At 40.5% G+C, this 21,449-nt stretch overlaps 1 protein-coding gene across 23 annotated transcripts in view; it reads left to right on the plus strand.

The window, feature by feature from the left end:
- The window catches only part of NRXN3 (neurexin 3), a 2,233,908-nt gene extending 2,212,821 nt beyond the window's left edge, over window positions 1-21,087 (plus strand). For 12 of the 23 annotated variants that reach the window (XM_086937585.1, XM_086937567.1, XM_086937569.1 and 9 more), the window contains one exon: window positions 17,251-21,087. In XM_086937585.1, coding sequence (XP_086793711.1) covers window positions 17,251-18,170 — 920 coding nt within the window. In that variant the 3' untranslated portion in view covers window positions 18,171-21,087. Of the gene's footprint in view, window positions 1-9,645; window positions 10,379-17,250 lie in introns of all 23 variants that reach the window. The other 11 variants (XM_086937579.1, XM_086937580.1, XM_086937581.1 and 8 more) reach the window with 2 other exon arrangements.
- Window positions 21,088-21,449: the final 362 nt, after the last annotated feature.

A 21,449-nucleotide genomic window follows, 5' to 3' on the forward strand; every position in this document is an offset into this window, starting at 1 on the left:
AACGCATGTCATTACAACGCATAATCCATTACAACGAGATTACAATTCTAACTCCGCTGGGGCGTTACTTTGGGGAATGCGTTGTAATGGATTATGCGATGTAATGGCATGTGTTGTAATGGATTTTACGATGTAAAAAATGTGTTGTAATGACACGCGTTGTAACACGTGCGTTGTAAACGATGTTTCCCATGTGCACTGTGCAAGGCTGAGGATGATCTGTGTGTAACTGAGACATTACTTAGCTGTTTATGAGAAGGGCATGCCTGATGTGTATCAGGGATTGCCTTAGGATGCAGAGAGGTAATCTGATAGTCATCAGGGCCTGGCTAAGGTAGGGCACTGCTGATGATGTGTAGTATGTGGCTGATGTTCAAGATGAAGAGACTGTGGAATAAAATGGAGCATTTTTCCAGTACTTTAAAATGCTTGCTCCTTAGAGTTGATGCAAGTGGCTACACTGCATGTTGGTAAACCTGGTGGTCTAGCAGGAAATATAAAAGAATGACTAGAACTGCATATTCCTAATCACCATCTTGATGTGCCTTTGCTCTATCATCATTGCCTGGAATCAACACTTGCAAACATTTCCACTCTCAGACCCCACTGCTTCCTTTGTGTTCACCCTTTGGTTTTACTCCCTACCCCTTTACTATACTCTAGAATCAAGACACATCCCATTAATACATCCCTATATGCCTATTTATTTTATCCACACATTTTCTTAGGTCTAAACTAGGGCTGTGTGAAGTTGCAAAGCCAGCCAACTTGAAATTGTGATCTTCTTTTCAAACTTTGTAAAGTTTGCGAAGGGCAAAGTTTAAAAAGAGGTGCTTTTTACCATCTCTTCGAAGCAGTAGAAATCATTCTCATTGCTATTTAGTACTGCTCACCAGTTTCACTTGACCGTCAATCTCATTCCCTGCTCTAGGCCACCAACCCATTGGGAAAATAGTCCTAAGTCCACTTCCCCAACTTCAACCCTCAAAGCATGCACGTTAAAAAAGGTTTGCTCCTCTCCCACCCAGTAACCTACACCGTGTGCAAGACAAATCCCAAGACGAAGCCCAAACCCACACTTCGTCAATCCTCTGCCCCAGAGCCTTCAAACTAATGAACAAGTGGGAGTTCCAATCATGATTTCCTGATACCGAATGTGCTGCCAATAGGATATCCAACAGGAGGAAACTCTCACCGGTGATGTGCTCACTGGTGATGTGCTGGGTACACTACCCTTCACATTGGGAGGAGTCAAGCAAATCCAGGAAACGTTGCCTGCCTTTGCAAGGATTATACATTTCTTGCGTTCACCAGCAAAGTATATAACTTTACTCACGCAGAGTTTAATCTCCCTCCCTAATTCTTATACCTTTACCACTTCAAATATCCTTCCCCCCCAACATACCCTTCAACTTCCCTTCCTCTCTCAACACCAGAGACCACCTTCATCTTCCACCACTCCCATTTCAATCCCATTGTTTGACAATGGCCAGGACTCTAAATACACTTCATTCTATGGGCCAAACTCCCTCACTGCAGTCTCTTGAACAGCATTGACCGGTGACTCTATTCCGCCTTTCCCGTCTCTTTGAGGTCAAGTATGTGTATGAATAATTAGGATTGCCCCCAGCACAACCCTTTAACACCTTCATTTTCCTAGGCAACCTCATACCACAACCTCTTAGATGTCGAACAGGATAATAAATACGCGGAAAAACAGTGCATTGCACACAGTCATGAAAGGCACAGTATTATTGAAGTAAGAATACCAGCTGCAAATATCATTTTCTCTGGGTTTTTTTACTCAATAAAAAAATTTGAACCAAGAAGTGGCGCCTTGTAAGATTTTACATTGTTTTTAAATTCCATGTATATTGTGCTTAAACCCCAGATAAACCGCCAAAATGATTTCGATAGAGTCGTCCCACTTTCCGCCAAACATTTTAGACCATGAATGAGATTTCAGTGGGATGACTATGGATTTTGATCCCCACAAATCTGGCTACTTTCTTATCTTTTTCCCCACCCTCCTGTAATACTCAGAGAGTCTATTGTGATTTCAATACGGATAGAAAAACATCCAGTTACAGTGTAATCTACAGAATCTATACGTGTTTCGTGAGGCTGGACTTCAAATGCCAGTGTTTTATATTCAAAGCCTCTTGAATGGCAAAAGAGGAGACCTATCATGTCATCTCTCAGAATAAGTTAAATGAATATGTTACACTATTTTTAGACTCTGTAGTCTGTGTGTGTTGTCTGCAGCAGGATGATGTAATCTCTGTGAGGGAGGCTCTGCCCTCAATGGACAATGTGGAGGGACTTGAACGTTGTGGCTTCTTCAACTTGGGAAGGTTGACAACGGGCATTTAGGAGTAGTAAAGTTAGGAATCCTAACTTTACTACTCCTGAATGCCTTTTGTGAATACCGAAAGTCGTATAGTTAGGATTTTGTCTCAGTTTAGGAGTAGTAAAGTTAGGAATCCTAACTCTACTACTCCTAAATGCCTTTTGTGAAAACCGAAAGTCGTAAAGTTAGGATTTAGTCTCAGATTACTTTTGTGAATAGGGCACACCATTTTCCATCATGTTTTACAAACTCTGAAGGTTTGTGGTTCACTTGTTCTCTGCTCACTCCACACATCTCTAAGTTAATGAGCGATTTAAATGTATTTATGGTGAATGGTGTTGGTTAAGTTTGTGAAGCAGTGGTTTAGACTCTTGATTTTGAGGTTGGTTGTGTTCTTGAGGACAGATTGATTTTACCTTTACTGTGAAGGCAACCAATTAAATTAGAGGTTTTACGCAGCTGGAAAGTGGCCTGGTTAATAAAGTAAGGGCATTGTTTAGAGTTTAGTGGAGTGAGGGTCCTGATGTAACTTGTGGAGGTTCCTGCTCCACCAAACACATGATTGACACCTCATTTAGAAGAAGAAGCAGCACCACATTTAGCTAAGGAATCCTCAGTTTGCTCCATCTCCATAAACCTCTGGCGTGGATGTCCATCAGCCATTGAGTAGCAAGGTCCTGTTGACTCTCATCCAGCCATGACAGTCACTAGATTTCCCTGCAGGGGACCACCATGCAAGGCATGGTGGCCCCACGCAGGGTAACCAAACTAGGGGGGTCATTAGGATGGCGGACGGAACTGCGTCCGTCCGCCACCCCGAGGTGGAGGGACCGTCCGCAGGGGCAGCGGCGTTCCCTCCATACCAATTAGTATGTGACCGCCACCCTGGCAGTCACATCCCGTATCTTTAACCTTGCAGCGGGTGCTGCTTGAAGCAGCACCCGCCGCAAGGTTAAAAATGCATGATTTGCATTTACGTGCACAAAGCTGCAGGCACTGCGCGGTGCCTGCCGCTTTGTGCATGTAAATGCAGGGGGGTACCATAGGTACCCCCCATGTGCACCCCCCACCCCGACACCCTGGGGGCCCGCAAGGGGCCCCAGATGCTATTGTCCACATGCTTTTCCACGGCGGTAAATCCGCAGCGGAAAAGCATGTTTCCAAACCGATCGTAGTTTGGCTGACGGTGTCTTGCAGACACTGCCACCAAATTGCGGCCAACACCCCGCGGATCAGCGGCGGACGGACATGCCATCCGCCGCTGATCCCATCGCCATCATAATCTGGCGGTGGGTGTTTTGAAGGTCCGCAGTGGTGATTCCGCATCCTCTGGGCCGGCGGTGGCTTCCACCGGCCCGGAGGATGCGGAATCACCGCAATTCTAACCGAGCCCTATGACTGTGAGGCGCCAGGGACAAAACTGCCATTGTTATTTTTTTATTTTCAGGATATTAGCCCCTGCTTTGGGAGTTTTCTTTTTTAAAACAACAAAAAAAAGATTGTGGTCTGTGCTACAAACATTGATCTCACTCAGAAAAGTCCAGAGCCTGCAGTGGGGCCACTGCACCTCATTTAAGTTTGATGAGCTATTCTTCACCAGGGAAGTGGAGGTCTGAGCCTCCACTGACCTCGCAGAGTGATTGACTGTGTCAGGGTATAAATGACCACATACGTTTCTGTCTATGGGTAACAGAAGCGATGGTTTCCATGTTTTATTCCAGCTGGTTTTGCAATGTCCCAGAATGGTGGGAATTCATAATCCCATTAAATTTTTAGAGGGCCATCCTCTTGGAGTAACGAGAAAGCAGACAATTATTAGAACAGGAAGATAGTCTGAAGGTTAAACTACAATGAATGCATTGGATTTGAAATTTCACATGTTTGCGTTTGGGAGGCAAATGGTTGTCGCCTGTTTTCTTTTCACCGTGTATAGGTGCAGAACAGACACTTTTTGGCTTAGGCTGTCTTTTGCGCAAAATGTTAACATTTGGTTGCATTTTTGAGACAAGGAAGGACTAAAAATAATACGAAAGATGACGTGCTAAATTATTTATATTTTGGTTCTTTCATGGAAAAAACAGGTTTAATTTCAGACAAATCTTAAGTGTATGCGAACTATATATATCTATATGTACACTTGCAGAATAAAAATCGAAGGGGCATATTAGCAAGAACCTCGTTAAAATGATTGCAATTTTAGCGGCAGGAAACTACCGCTAAAACAGCGATAATGGGCTTGCTAATATGCGTTATAGAATTCCAATAGAAGCCCAGGTTAGATGGCCTGCACATCTAACCTGAGCTTCTATTGGAATTCTATAACGCATATTAGCAAGCCCATTATCGCCGTTTTAGCGGCAGTTTCCTGCCACTAAAACGGCGATAATTTTAACGAGTTTCTTGCTAATATGCCCCGAAGTTTCATAAAATCTCTGAAAATGCACATTTCTGCAACAAGAAAATGTAACACACTGATATAAACAAGGAAGAGAGGGAAACAGTCCAGAGCCTCATACCTCAGCTACCCCACTGTGGAATTTCCATGCCAGCCCTAAAACCAATCAGGGACTACAAACTCGGACGCGGGTGGTATATAGATTACATGATTCCAAACAGAAAATTAAAGGAATTCCTTCAGTTTCTCCCACCTCCCTCTCCCTAAAGCAGAGCATGCTTCAGTGCTTCTATTTCTGATGGTCTGAAATCCCTTTTCTCTCCTTTCCGTCCTCTCAAGTGCGTTAAACACCAAAGCTAAAAGAGCCTTTTGGTTTTTCGAACAGCGTCAATTTCACCTAGGACCCGGTTTCAAGATCCCTGGTTGAATATGCCCCCTCTAACTGGTGTCCAAAGAAAAGCAGTATGACATTCCAGTACTAGAGGGCTGGGCCAACTCCCCTAGGAGGACATTACTCTTCCTAGGGGTGCTCTTACAAGTGACACAATGTTTTCTTGAATGGAATTTCACTTACAAGCATTTTGAATAGATAATGGTGTTGGCCGAGGGTAACTTCTCCAAAGTCTCTTTCAAAATAGGTGTTTTTCGAAAATGAGGGACCACTCTGAGTAAAACCACCAATCCCTTACTAACTCATTGGCTATCGTCAAACTGGACTATTGCAAAATACTTTTAGTGGGCCTTCCTCTTCAGACCTTTGCTCCTCTTAATTGATTACAAATATTGCTGTCATCTTAGCTAAAACAATGTCAAATAAGTGTCCAAGGCCGGTGTCCGCACAGGCATCCTTTCTTGGACACCTTATCACATAAAGACAAGGACGTTCAGGCAGGCACCGTTCAGTAACAATTATATACACCACTTAGGGATGCCGAAAAGTGGAACTTTGGAGCATTCCACCTTTAGCTTGGTGTCCATCTACATTAAATGCAGTGTATTGTCTCTAATAAGATGTCCACAAGTGCCCTTTGCACTTTATTCAAGTGGTGGCCCTCTAAAGGACCTTTCCTACAGAGACAGTCGCCACCTCTCCTGCCTGATCAGTCACATGCACCACATGAGACCATGTGAACAGTGCAAGGAACTAGGGGGCATATTTACAAGCCCCTCTTGCCACCACAACATCACTTTTTCAGATGTTATGGTGGCGATAGGGCTTCGCCTTATTTACAAGCCAGTGTTAAGCCATGTAACGTGGCTTAATGCTGCCTTGTAATATGGTACCCTTTCACACTACACTTAGCGTGAAAGGGGAGGGCAATGGGTGTTGCGTGGGCGTTCCACCGCAAAACCTATTGATTTTGACGCTGCCCCCTATTTACAAGGACAGCTTAAATAGGAGGCAGCATCAAAATAAAGACCAGGAAAAACCTGGTCTTATTAATCACAATAGAGCCGCTCCCAGTGAGTTGTCGCTAGTGCTAGTGCTAATCAATTTGTGAGTGCAGGCATCTCACAAAAAGTGAAGGACTGGTCTGACACACCACTTGGTGTCATGCTTCATCACTGACCAGTCCTCGCCCTCTAAAAACTTGGTTTGATAGAGGGCCGGCTTTCACCTGACAACAAGGATGCACTTCTCAACTAAGTGGGGGCCCTTTGAAAAATGGTGAGGTTAAAAAGCCATTTTAGATGTCAAATTAAATTTTAATGTTGCTGGCATCTAAATGGTAATTAAAATAAAGTGATTGGTGTAATGGGGATATTATTGTCCCCCACCGATGTCAAAGGTCGACATGATTCTGCCAGTGGCCCAATAGGGTCCGTGGCATTCATCAGGACCTAGACAAATAGATAAACTGCAGGCGCCACTCTTACCAAACTGTGGTGAGAGGATTTCCACTGGGTGGGGTGATAAAGATCACACTCCACTGTGATCCGGCCTATATCTAAAGCCCTGTGGTTGGGACACTGTGCCTCATAGGAGGGTGAGAGCAGGAGACCCCCATGGTCTAGCGTGATACGTGACATGGTCCTGCCTCTGCACCTATGTTTGTGCTTTTCCGCTCCTGTGGTTACACAAAACCTGGTCTTATCCTGGTGCAACGGGGAGAAATGTTTAATTTACACTTGTTTTTGCTGTTTCCATGTGTTGTGCGTTGTGCAATACACATGGAAACAGCAAAATGCCAATGATTGTTTATGTGCAGAGAGGTGTCCCTTCCGCCACATAAACAACCATTTTAAAATAATGACGTTTTGCAACTTCTATGTGTGCTGCATTAAGCAGCACAAATAGAATTGACAAAATGCCATTTAAAGAGTGTCCCTTCCTGCACATAAACATAATTCCCCTCAACGCAGGCTAGGGAGGTAAATTTAGCACCAGCAGAGGGGGAAATGCAGGGCTGCACTATATTATTGTAAATATGGTGCAGCTCTGCGTACAAAAGTGATGGAGTGTGTCATTAGCCTTCTAGGCTTAACGACATGCTTCGCCACTTTCCCTGTAAATATGCCCCCTAGTCTTACAGGGAGTGTGAAGGGAAAGGTTGCACCAATATAAAAGGGTAAGGACAGACATATTGAGGTGATCACAGATTATTAGCAGTTACAAGAGTGTAATCTTTGGCAATTTCACTAATTTCACTTAATGCTTATTACGCAAATTCCCAAAATTATGCTATTATACCATATTGTGTAATTACACGGTATTCACTGCAAAAATTCGAAGCAGGTACTTCAAAACACGGCGAACAATCAGAACACGGGTGACTGCTGTTTGTGATGCTTGTGTTTTTATGCTATTTGTTAGAACAAAATGGGTCCTTGCATCCAAAATTAACACAAAGACACATTTTGTGTTAATTTATAGTGCCAAATGCCAGTTGTGCATTTCGAGTTTTTGCGCATAATTCGTGTAATTTCTCAGAAATTTCACATAAATTACTCAAAAGCAAATGATGTGGATTTCGCACAGCCCTGGTAATCATGCCCTGTGTTAAATCGGTAGACATGGATTAGAAATTTTAAATGAATATTGAAGGTGGAATCATATGTATTGAGGCTAAGTCAAACTTGAAAGAAGGTAGCCTTTCAGATAGTTTGTTCAAAGTTATAATCGCCTTAGAATGGATACAATGGAAAACAAGGTTCATTTCTGAACTTGTAAGACCTTACATAACATCATGAATGTGCCATTCAGTATTTATGAGAATTGGGTTTGTACTTTATTAGTATCAGCTGGACATGGAACGTCATACTGCTCCTATCCACCTCTTAATCTGTCCCGTCCCATTTATCCTCTCTCCCATTCCCCTCTTGCTGTTACTTCTTTTTTCTTTTCTACTTTCCCTAGATGCAACTTACTTTAAGCATGCATTAACATCCTGCAGTAAAGAAATTACCCACTGTATAAACTCAACCGACCCTTCTATCCCACCATGTCTACTTATGATGCATCCAGATGCAATAGGCTTTTCCTGCCCATTACAAACAGTAGTTTTTTTTTTTAAGAGGCAAAAGGCAACGCTGGTGGGTTTTGTTTTTTGCACCCCAGTAAGAAATGGAAATCAGTGAGTAGACAAATGTTTCTTGGTTTCCTTTTGGGACAAAGAAATTACGAAAATTGGCCTTCTAAGATCTGTGTGTCCCGTGCATCTGGCTGTTCATCCTTAAACGTGTGTGCAACATTCATTTTTGTTGGACAACGTAAAAAAACATATATATATATATTAAAGTTTTGTTCCTTTCTGCTTTCTTGTGGAAAATCCGTGCTTTTTCCCCCTCCAATAGTATATATTTTGATGTGTTTATTTTCAATTGCTAATCTGTATTTGTATTGGGTTTTGTTCCAAAATTCACCCAACCAAAAAAAACGACACCGTTTTCAAAAAAGCTCTGACTTATTTTGTGCAAAAAATCCCAATTTTTTTCACCCCTGTTCCTCTTTCTCTTAAAGAACAACTTCAGCTATGATGTCGCATAGTCATTCTAGTATGAGCTTAAATTTATGTAGAAATAAAAAAGTTTTAAGGGATGTTGTTTTAGTAGTCCAAGGTAGAATATACACTCTGCTTATGGATCTTTATCTGCCAACTGCCGAGTTGTGAGATGTTTGGACTTGGGCAAAAATGAGACAAATAGACTTTTGTTTTAATTCTAAGTTGTGTTAAAGATTATACCAGTAAACGCAGTGCTAAAAGTTATATTCAGATATTCCATTATATTCCTTAAACTACAATGAAAGGCTCACTAATTTTAAAGTGTTTTACAGAATGCTGGGTTTCTGTACAATCCAAAAGTGTGGCAAAATATGTTTTTTGTTTCATTTTTGCCCCCACATTTTTGCATGCAGAACCAAGTGGGTCAGATGCCACGGTAAAAATGGGGAATTTGCATAGTCAGCTTTTCCGAAATTGTAGAGTATTTCTATCTTCTTAGTTCTTGCCCCTCTCAGAAAAAGAAAACCCTTATTCATCGACTTGATTTAAACTTTAGATGCAGCCCTTTCTTCAAACTTGTTTTGTTAGGCATAGAGGGGCAACTGTGTGACTCCTGGCTGAAGTTGTTTAATCTCAAGCAAACTTTAAAAAAATTACTCTTTTGTTCTGAACTTTTTTAACTATGATTACTCAATGTCAATTCTTTTGCTTCAATTTCTTTTTTTAGTAAGAAGAAAAAAATGTTTTAAATAATTTGACAACAAACTTTAATGAATGAAGCTGTATTTTTACTATTTTATTTCTTTTTTGGTTAAACACTGCATGTTGAAGAAGTTGCAGCTTAGGGTTTGTGAGAATGTCAATGTAAGAGTTTTGTTCTGTTCCTTTCATCGATGGGCATGTACAGTTATATGCTCATTTTGTTTTCTTGTATATTGCCCGCCCCTTCCTTACAGCCAGAAGCTCTAATGCTGCTAGAACGCTTCGTATCGCAATTACATGGACATGGCAACTGACTTATACATTAACGTTCATCCTCTTCATCACCTGTGCGGTATACTCATAAATCTGTCCCCAGACACCTCCCAAACCCCTTTCCTCCTATCACATTTCCTCCCCTGCCTTTCACCCCTTCCTTTCTATAGCATTGTTAAAATTTATGTAAAATCATCCATCCCTAAAACGAAACATAAATCTAAAATATATATTTTTTTTTCAATCTGAAATCAACCAAACTAAATTTTTTTCTCTACAACCAATTGGAAGCCACATCAAGAGGAAGTAAATTCAAAGTGACAAGTGTACAAGATTTTTTCTTTTTAGTTCTTTTAATTTATTTTTTAATTTGGTTAATTTTTATAATACTTGAATTATTTTAAATAGAAAAAAAGTATTACAAAAAAGAAAAAAATACATTTTTTATTATCGTGCAGATTTTTTTCCTTTTCATGTCTATGTGGTGTGGCTGTATGATGTTGTTACTTTGCCCTTCCTGTATCATCCTTTGTCGTGATTGGTTATCATAATTGGAGAGCAGACATTTTGCTCAAAATGCTTTTGAGAGAAAAGTAAAAAAAAATAATAGATGCAAGAATGTGACAATTCTACTTGTCCAAGAGCATTCTTACAAAACTTTTGTTTGTAAAACTTTTTTCACATGCCAAAAAAACATGCGGGCAATTTGTTGATGTAAGTGGACTGAAAATTGTGGTACTGTATGCCTTTCTTCTGAATTTTGAACATTGTTTCACTTTTTTTTGCGCCGTGCATTTTTTGTCAAGTTTTTTATGCGTTTCCTTTAATAATGCAAGTGATAAAAGTGCTTTTTCTTTTCTCCGATAACTTTGATGTGCGTTTACTTTCTTTTACATTTTATTGTTGTGCATGCTTATTCTTTCTTTTGCGTTTTATTCTTTCTTGACCTCTTGATAATTCTGAGTTTTATGTATCCATTTGTGGCTTCAAATGTGATTGCAACTTAAGGTTACAGAAGTGGGGAGGACTGAGGGATGTTTTAGATGTAACTCTTCATCCCTTCAGACTAATTTAAGCAATCTGTTTCCTAAGAAATGATCTTATAATTCCAAATAATAGAAAGAAGTAGTATGAGTTCAATTCCCTTTTCTTCATCCAACAGCAGCCAGCTATCTCATTCTAAAAAGATGTTCAACTGAAATACTTTGGGGAATGTGCTCATTGACAGTGCCATACATGTCAGCCACATTGGCAACTTTAACTTGGGATGTCACGAGCACTCAAGAAGCTCTCAAGTGATTGATGCAGAACAAGTGGGCAGAATGCACGATCATGGTCTTAACTGAATTAACAGTCAATATATAAATGTGGAAAAAAAATTTTTGCCTGGTGTTAGGCTATTAAAAGCTAGTCAAAGCATTGGAGGGAAAACCAAATATAGCCTTGAAGCCCACCGTAGTTGGCTCTACTGATCATTAAAGCCCCACTCCAGTGTTAAAGAACTGAGCCAAAGTCGAGAGCTTTTAAAAAGGGAGCGGGCCTTTAATGGCCGGTAGAGCCCGCTAAGGAGGGCTCTAAGGCTATTAGAGCATTCTGAAGAATGTTCTAATTAGCAAAAACAAAGTCCTGTTGGAGCCCCAGGGGGTTTAAATCCCCTCAGGCTCCGATAGGCCTGTGTTCACTGCAACAGCTATGAACAAAGTCAAACATTGAAATGTTGGAGCTCCGCGCTTCTACCAGCCATTAGAAGCCCAGAGCACTCCATTGTTTTCAATGGTGCTTCCAACTTTCCAATGTTCTAATATGTTATAAAACTCCTAATTTAAACAGTGCCCTCACCAGTAGAAAATTACCATATGTGAAAGAGATGAACACAAATGAAAACATAGTAATTTCAGTTGTAATTAAAATTACAAATATAACTTTTCCAGTGACTAATCACACACCAAATTCAGGTCTGGTACAATGTTTATTTCCCAGCACTTTAACAAATTGTAAAATGTGCACCATACACCAAATTTGTCTGAGCACAATAGAGAGATCAGTGACTCCTTCATTTTCAGCAAAAAATGTGAGGACCTGCTGGTTATTCCCCAAGATTACTAATTATGCAATGTGTAATAGTTTTTATTGACCAAAACAATAAATAAATACTGTGACATTATAAAATAATTATGCAATTTTCTGCAGATGTCCAAACACCTAATCTATATGGTGACATCAGAAATACCCCAACTTTAGTTTCAGTCAGGATACTTTGTCAATCTAAACCCTCAAAATGACAGGTACTAGCAACTGACTGGAACTGGATAGATAGATAGATAGATAGATAGATAGATAGATAGATAGATAGATAGATAGATAGATAGATAGATAGATAGATAGATAGATAGATAGATAGATAGATAGATAGATTCCAAGAATTGTATCTAATGTTCTCATGGACGACACCATTTTGTGATGTTTCCAACACACAAAGACCACATGCAACTGAAAGGCAATAATGGTAACCCAGAAACCCAAACAGTCACAGCCTTTGTTAACCACTGTAAAATAAGCACAAACTGCACTATGCATCGTGCCAGAGGGTGCCGCTCAAGTAGACATTCTACTCGAGTGGCAGCCTCCTCAACGTGAGTAGGAGATTTCTAAACATGAGCGGTCGTGACCTGCCGCAAACGCCTGTGTTGAGAAATCACACCAGGAGGCGGTTTAGCACGCCATTTTTTCTCAGGAGTGCTAGCCAACTTAACGTGGGTGAGCCGATCAAGAGAAAAAACTCTACTTGTGTCACTTCACTGAGGTTTTGAGAACTCCATGCTCTGCACAGTGTGCGGAGTAGGAAAAACTCCAGTGGTGCAGCGGAAATCAACCCTCAGTTGCTGCAGATGGGGAACATCCTTTACAACGCAACTTTTACCACGCAGAGCCTTTACGACGCAACTATTACAACGCATGCCATTACAACGCATTGCGCTGGGGGGCGCTCTAGGATAGGGAATAGATTTAATTTACTATCCAACACCTTCCCTACTATACACGGGGACTGGAGTTGGAATAGTAAATTAAACTATTCACTATCCAGCACCCCTCAACACTATGCGTTGTAAAAGCATGCGTTGTAAAACTTGCGATGTAAAGGCATGCCTGTTAAAAGCATGCATTGTAATGTCATACATCCGCTGCATACAGCCCATTAAGACCTGCCAGCCATATTCCTCACTTGCTTATCAAGGACGGTACATTACAATTTCAATTAAAAGCCATTTTCAAATAACAGGTCTGCCTATCCAGATATTATTTTCAGAGATGCTCTACTCTAAAACCTGTGCCACAGGCCTGAAAACGACATTCAAAAGCATCATCTTTCCTGCTATGGCTGCACTCGAGCTATTTAGTTTAAATGTGATCTCTGACATTCCAAAGTCTGAAATCAGCTTTCAAAGCTCCATGAATATCATTCCCTCAGAATTTTAAGTAAAATGGAAGTGACATCACACAAACACTTTGAACCATGATGACATCGAAGGGTCGACTTAATGTTCCACCATTTCTGGCAAAATAACTTTGTACTTCCTGCCAAGCAGTTAGGTAATAGATGTAAGCAGAAAACACTGAGAATCCTTCTTAACCACTGAGACCAGGTGCAGCAACGAAAGTGCCAAAGGCACCAAAAGACAGTGTACATGCAGCATCTGCTGTCAGTGGGCTTCCCTAATTGACTTGCAAGCACAATTCTGCATGGAATCAACTGTGCATGATTGCTGGCAATGCCACACAACGCTGCAGACTGCTTTCCTTTCCAGAAAGGCACTGGATTTGATAGGTATATAAGGGCCAATACCTACGTCCAAACTTCCACCTTTCCTTCAGATATAAACGAAGTGTGTTTTTCAGTTTTCAGTCTGATTCCATGACATTAAATATTATATTCTAAATTTCATCTACAAAAAATACACTCAGTGGAGTTAATAATGGAAAACCTACACCCAATGGCTCACTATTTATAAATAGTTAGGTAGATACAAGTGTCAGTCGTGGATCCTGGCTACAGTGCTCAGTGTGAAATCAGCACTGTTTACTGTAATATAATGTGATCTTATCTTTGAAGCACACCCCCTGCCTAAAGTAAAGTCAGGGTTCAGGCATTAATCCCGCTGCAGTGTTCAATATGAGATGCGCACTAAATATGTGTGCCCAGCATTGATCCCAACTATAGTTTTCACTGTGGCGTCCCCGCTGGAAACAGATATTAGGCACTAATACCATCAGCAGAGTTCTTGATTAGATTTGCCTTAGAACCTACTATCATCCATTAGTCTAAGTTGACTGCTGTGAGATTTGCACTACATCCTGCAGTCAGCCATTGTCCCTGGATCAGTGAATAGATAATAAAATACTATTAAAGCCACGCCCGCCACGCAAAAAATCTAATAAACATCCTGACATGCTGGCTTTGAGCAGTACCCAATCTGGCCGGAGCAGTGCCAGTGGTGGAAGTGGTCATCCCTGGCAGTACACGGCATACTCCTAAGGACTTTATTGCCCTGGCACTTATGTTTTTTGCAAATTACGAATTGATAAGATCTTGACACAGGTTAAGTGGAAGACCCTTCTACACAAGACATTCACGCAGGTGCAGCTGGAAAATTGGACTGTCCACCTGGCCCTTTTCATGGAAAACCTTTGTGAGGATAAACCATGCCCTCTAAAACAGCCACCTAAACAAATGTGGTTCAGGACGAAAATTACCCAGAGGAGGCCTTTCAAAAGATCATTGACATTCCTGGTAACTGGAAAACTGCAATAAAAAACCCATTAACTTTACATAACATAAAATAATATTGTATTAGGTGACCTCTGCCCTTGTGGATGCTTAAATCATAAAACGCGCTAACTCTTCCTGTAATTCACCCATGCACTCAAACTTTCATTTTTTCTCACTCGATCACTCTCTTTCTTACTGACACGTGAACTCTCACTCAAACTCTCAGTCACTCACTCACCTCTTCTAACTCACATACACAACCTCAGTCAGTATCTTGCTTGTCACTTATTTTCTCCAATGTATTCTACCGTCTTTTCTTGATCTCTCTCTCCCCCCACTGCCTCTCACTGTCTTCTCTCTTTCTAACCCTCCCTTTCTCCCCTCTGCCTTTCATTTTCACTTTTGACACAAACCCGATATTACTCCTTCTCACTCTCTCTCTTCTCTCTCTCTCTCTCTCTCTCTCTCTCACTCTCCCCCCGACTCTCCCATTCACTTGTAAGATCTGTTGGTGTCACTCTCTCTTTCTTTACTCAGTAACATAACTTGCTGTTCCCTTTCTCTTATTCATTCAGTTGCTGCATCATTCTTTCTGATTCACTTTTTCTTACCCAATTGCAAACATGCCAGTTTAATCAGTAAACAACGTGCTTGCACTTTCTTCTCTTCCTCACTCACGGCCTAACTCTAACCTTCTCTCTCACTTTCTTTAAGACCCTGCTAGTTTTTCAACATGTTACTCTCTAGCTCATTCAATCTCGCTCACTCTTTCCTCGGGCACTCTCTCAAACATTGTTTCACTAATTCTCACTCAGCCGAGTTCTCACATTCTCAGTCTCTTCCCCTTTAACTTTCACTCTGTGTCAATCACTATTTCTCTATATTATCCTCACTCACAGGTGATTCTCTAATTAACTTTCTCATTCCGTATCTCTTTCGCATTTCTTCACTCACACTTTTTCTTTCACTCATTCAACCTCTGTACTACTTTTGCACACATGGCTTCACTTCATTAGGCTCCAATATACCAACTGATTGGTTCATTTTTTCTCTCACTGATGTGTTCTCACTCCAAATCTACTACGAACGTCTTTTCATTTGCACGTTAGTAAAACACTATAAATGGGCCTCACTTTCCAAAGTAAGGGGTACATGCATCAAGCAGTTTTGCCTACGCAATAGGGCCATTTCTCAAAAAATGCTTTTCACATGCAGCAAACTCTATTTTGCGATTCAGTAACCTGTTACCAAATAGCAAAATGGGTTTGCGATTCACTATTAGGAAGGGGCGTGCTTAGGGCATCCCTTTCTAATACCGAATCTCATCGGTATGTAGGAATGTTTTGTGACCAAAATGCAGTCGCAAATCATTTGCATTTTATGACCGATTTAAAGTAGGTGGTAACTCTTTCGCAAATGAGAAGCCGTCCCCAAGGGACCCCTTCCCCACTGTTAATGTTATTAAAGAGAATTTTAAGAGCAGGCAGTGGTCCCATAGACCACTGCCTACTCTGAAAATATGAAAAGAAAACGTTTCATTTTACTTTTTGTAAAGCATCTCGTTTTTCTTTAAGGAAAGCGGGCTGCTTTACAAAAAAAAGATTGCTTTATTTAAAAGCAATCACGGATATGGTGGTCTGCTGACCCAAGCAGGCCACCGCCCTCTCAATTTTAAAAATCCCTAGGGGGTTGCAAATTGTGATCTACCTCATTAATATTAATGAGGTCAAGGTATTTGCAACCCCCTAGGAATCGCTATATGAAACTATTTGAGTTTCAAACATTGTAAATTGTGGTTACCTAATTGCGATTCTCAGAAATTCACAATTAGGTATTCACAATTTACAATTTTGAAACATATAGCCCTAAGATCTTAAAAGCAGAAATGAACATGGGAAAATATTATCTTGTCATCTATCGTCCTAGTCATGAAAAAAACTATTGTCTCTTAAGTACCTGGTGAGTTCTTTGGAACATATTACTGGTCCGTACAGCATTCAGAATGACCTCACTTCCAAAAGCTTTTACCATATAATTTTCAAATATCTAAAACAGAGTAGAGTTCTGCACAATCACTTCAGAGATCTTGTGAAACCACACTGTAGGCGCTACCCGCCTCTTTTGTTCCTTCTCAGACAGATCATAGTAGAGGCATCGTGCCTTATAGGGAAATATGGGGTTTGCCTTGGAAGACACAGTCATTGAAAGAGTGACAGGGCCAAAGTAGGTTTCTGGTCTCCCATAATGTCCTTCCACAATCCTTTATGGTGCCACAAGTGAAGATTTAAAGAATGACTACTCAGACATAAGCATTGTACTCTCGGCAGACACTACTGAGAGGTAACAAATACATTTCAAGTCAGATAAAAAAAAATTGAAAGTGTACATTTTAATGCTAATTAAGACTTCTATTGTGGTGAGTGGTGGTTAAAAAAAAGCACATTATAAGATGGCTGCTTTCACAATGCAAATGCCCTTATGTCCTTGATATATCAAAGGCCCCCCTGTCTACTCAGAATTAAAGTAAGTTCTTTCACTGACAAAGCATGCAGAGGAAATGTTACATTTAGGTACTGGGACAGATGCATTAGAAGAGGTTCGATTCCAGCCCATTAGCCAGGTTAAAACCTGCATTTGAGGTCTACTGCTTGGGAAAGTGAGGTTAAAGGAAGGAGGCAGAATAATTAGGGCTATAGTACTTGAAATACCAGTCCTCCAACAAATAGTTATTTTTTGACCACTACTAATGTATTGACAAAAAAAGCTAACTGTCTGCATGTTTACTAATCTTTTTTCTTCTCTGTTTTTTCTCTCCCAGGAGGTGAATTAGTTATCCCTGTCCTCGTAGATCACCCTCTAGATCTCCCTCCTATAGTTACTCGTGCACCCTCCATTACACTCCCCCCTACCTTTCGCCCCCTCCTCACCATTGTTGAGACCACCAAAGAGTCCCTGTCCATGACCTCTGAGGCGGGGTTACCTTGCTTGTCGGACCAAGGCAGCGATGGTTGTGATGATGATGATGATGGCTTGGTGATATCTGGGTATGGCTCAGGGGAAACCTTTGACTCTAACCTGCCCCCTACTGATGATGAAGATTTTTACACCACCTTCTCCTTGGTAACAGATAAGAGTCATTCCACATCAGTCTTCGAAGGTGGCTACAAAGCACATGCGCCCAAGTGGGAAGCCAAGGACTTTAGACCTAACAAAGCCTCCGAAATGGGTAGGACTACTACCACGTCTGTGCCCCCTGAGCTGATTCGCTCCACAACTTCGTCCTCATCCCGGATGGTCCCCAAACTGCCAGCCGGCAAAATGAATAACCGTGATCTCAAACCCCTGCCTGACATAGTTCTGCTCCCACTGCCCACCACCTTCGAGGTAGACAGCACCAAGCTAATAACTCCTCCCATGTTCCGTAATGTGCCCACAGCAAACCCCACGGAGCCGGGAGTCAGACGGGTCCCGGGGGCCTCGGAGGTGGTCCGTGAGTCCAGCAGCACGACGGGGATGGTCGTCGGCATTGTGGCAGCAGCCGCCCTCTGCATCCTCATCCTCCTGTACGCCATGTACAAGTACAGGAACAGAGACGAGGGCTCCTATCAGGTGGACGAGACGCGCAATTACATCAGCAACTCGGCGCAGAGCAATGGCGCGCTGGTCAAGGAGAAGCAGCAGGGCGCCAAGAGCGGCCACAAGAAACAGAAAAACAAGGACAAAGAGTATTATGTGTAAAAAAAAAAAAAAAGAAAATACTATTTCTGTGTGAGCTCCTGCATACCTGTGAGACTGAGACTCAACGTCAGAACTGTTGGAAGGTGTGTTCAGGAGTTGCGGCCAATGGGGAGGGGTAGGTGAAGGACAAGCTACAGCCCCCAACTGGGATGTTTCCAGCCACTCCCGAGAGTGGAAACTTTTGCCTACTGTAATATAAAAAGCACACTTAAACTGCTTTCTCTCCTAGAAGGCTCAACAGTAGTTTCCACTCAGCGTACCTAATATTTCCATCATCTCCATCGTCGTGGTACAACAGGAGACCTCGGTGATGCCGAGCAGAGTGTCTGCAAAAAAACAAAAACTTATATAACATCAACTGAAAAAAACTATATAAACAATGTTTCGTGTGGTCGTTTGACTGTATGGATACTGTTTTCCTGGTTTCCAGATTCAATGGCAAAACAAAATTTGAAAAAAAAACACGAACCTATGGACAAAGTGTAGGAAAGAAATCTGGGGCGCGCCCAGCCGTATTGATCTTGGAGTTCTTCTGGTTGAGAGAGAAACAAGACAAACAAAATAAGTTAATGGCCTTTCTTTTTGGGTGTGGTGGAAATGAGGAGTGGACAAAAGAATGAGATGTAATATTTCCGACAATAGACTGTTGCCATATTGCGAAATTCATGGTTATGTTTTCTTTACATATCAGGTTATAAATGGGTTATTTAGGGATAAATATTTTTTTCTGAATAACAAGATAAAAAAAATACATCTCTTTGGGAACGGATCAGTGGGTGAGGGAGAGGCTTGTCCAGGAACACAGCTTAAAACTCTCACAGCAGGCTCTTTCGGTCTGTCTGATCAGGGCTATTGGCTATATTGATGACATTGCTATGCATTAACGCAGCCAAAAACAGTGGCAATGGATTGGTAGGAAAAAAAACAGAAGGGGGAGATAAATACCCCTATTTTCTTGGGGTTTCTGGTTTTGTGACTTTAGTGCTTGCATGAAAATAACAAATTGCAAATCAGTTGGGTTACGGAAACTGGAAAAACTCAAGTAGGGAATTAACCATGCAACAAACCCACCGGTGTCACAGAAGCCAAACATTTCATTAAAATATATATATACTTGGGTTTTTCAGTACATTTTTCCATGTGTATTTTTTTAATTTGTAATCCGTCCGGACACCCTTTCTTCGACCCCCTCCCCCTTTTTTTAATCACCAAAATTTAAGCTGCTGTGACAAAATGAAATGAAAGAAAAAAAGTTTATTAATAGTATGATATATATATATATATAAATAGATATATATATGCAGATATATTTATCATGGGATTGTATGTTTGATGAATGACCAGGAATGGAACCTTGGCAACGCATCTCAATGGTGGAATGACGTTTTTGTGAAAATTAACAAAAAAACCTTTAAATGTGAAAGTGTCAGGTTTCGAAATGTCACAGTTCTCTGTGTCAAAGAGCATATGTAAAACTGAAAAAATACACACTTCCTGGACTTTGTTTACATATTTTCTTACATATTTTTATTCACTGGTGTCATTACCAGCAAAATCACAATTTGTACATATTGGTTTGAAAGCAGCAGTCCTACCTGAATATATTTTTCAACAACATTGTTAGGAGAAAAACTAAACCAAAGCATTTGCAAAGCACCTCATTTTAGAGAACTCTACTACATTTCTGAAGAGTCTTCAAAATACCACACAGCATTTCAAAAAACCCTTCTGCTTAACAACTACCACCTAAACAGACAGAGATGCAAACTTGAAGCAGTTCCTTTGGAAAATGTGAATGCCCTATCTTGGAAAACGATGGTCCTACCCTAAATACCTAAGAAATATCTTAAGTCTGTCAATTGACAAAGTGGGTCTTCAATAAACAGTGTATATTGTTTACTTAAAGAAATTATATTGTGTATAAAATCGAGAAAGTTTTGTCAGATCACATACAAAAAGAGCCCAAAAATGAAAGTTTGCATTTAAAAAAATAATTCTGGTAGTACTGCTGCTGATTAGTATTTTGAGTTTATTTTCTTTGTTCCAATATTTGTGTATGAACTGACTCAACGGTGCAGAAAATTGACCTCCAGATTGACAGGCCGAGTCTTGTAATGTACAAAGTCAAAGAAGGATATAAAGTGTTACTGCTAACAGTGAAAAATCTAAATGGTACGAAGGACTCTGGGATATCAGAAATGTACAATTTCATTTTTTGTAAAGTGAAAACAAATAATGGATACAAAAAATATCAGCTGTTTAGATTTAGGAATCTACACCTGATGGTGAGTCTGAGTCGCATGGAAAATTTGGCTTTTGAGAACTGTCATCAAATGCCAAGGAATTACATTTAAATCATAAAAACGGCCTTTTCAGTAAAAAGTGAGTGTTTGAAATTTGGGGAGAAAGGCTATCAGATAATTGGTTCTTTTTTAACAGAAATATATGGAGGGTTTCTTTTAATGGTAACACCCTCTAACTTAAGCAAAAAAAGCAGATTGGGTTTTGAGACAATAAAAAGATGAACTTCGAAAATTTAATTGGCCGGGAAATATATGAAGTTGACTATATCTTGATGTCTGTAAAAGATTGCTGTTCTTGAAGTCTTGGAGTCTTGTGAAATGATTTTCTGCTTTCTTCTTTTACTTTTATTTATTTTTTACATTTGAGGACAAAATAAACTGTTTCTGTTAATTTCTTTTGTGTATTTCTCTATTGAACACATTTTGGGAACACATGCATCATTATTCTGTGTAAGCTGGATCATTAGTCCAGGTACTCTCTGGACAGAAACCTCGACAAATTTCATTTATCTTTTGTGATATTACTGCTATTTCGCTCTTATTTTCTTTCTTCCCCTTTTCCTAATTATCCTATTTGCATTTTCGTTCAAGGATATGCTTAGCAATAAAATGTTCTTCCCAAAAGGAGTGGATGTCCTGATTCTTATTTCCCCCAGGTTTAAATGGAAAGAGATTTTCCTTCCGTCCCCTTAGAATCATCAAAATAGAGGGGTAGAGTATTTATGGCTGAAGCTAGGATTCATCTTCTTATTAGATATGGCTTAATCTAGCCTTACACTTACTCACTCTTGAATTGTGAGGAATACATCACACGGAAACATGGGAGAAAGCTTTTTGGATTCAGCCCAGTCTCCAGCACTTCTAAAAAGATTGTCACATATTAGGGAAAACTATGAGAAATATACTATATTTTATACTTTTCTACAAACAATTACAATATCTGGCTTCCCTCACCTATCTTTACATTTCAGACAGG

Source organism: Lissotriton vulgaris, chromosome 9 (genome assembly GCF_964263255.1).
Source record: "Lissotriton vulgaris chromosome 9, aLisVul1.2, whole genome shotgun sequence".
NCBI lineage: Eukaryota > Metazoa > Chordata > Amphibia > Caudata > Salamandridae > Lissotriton > Lissotriton vulgaris.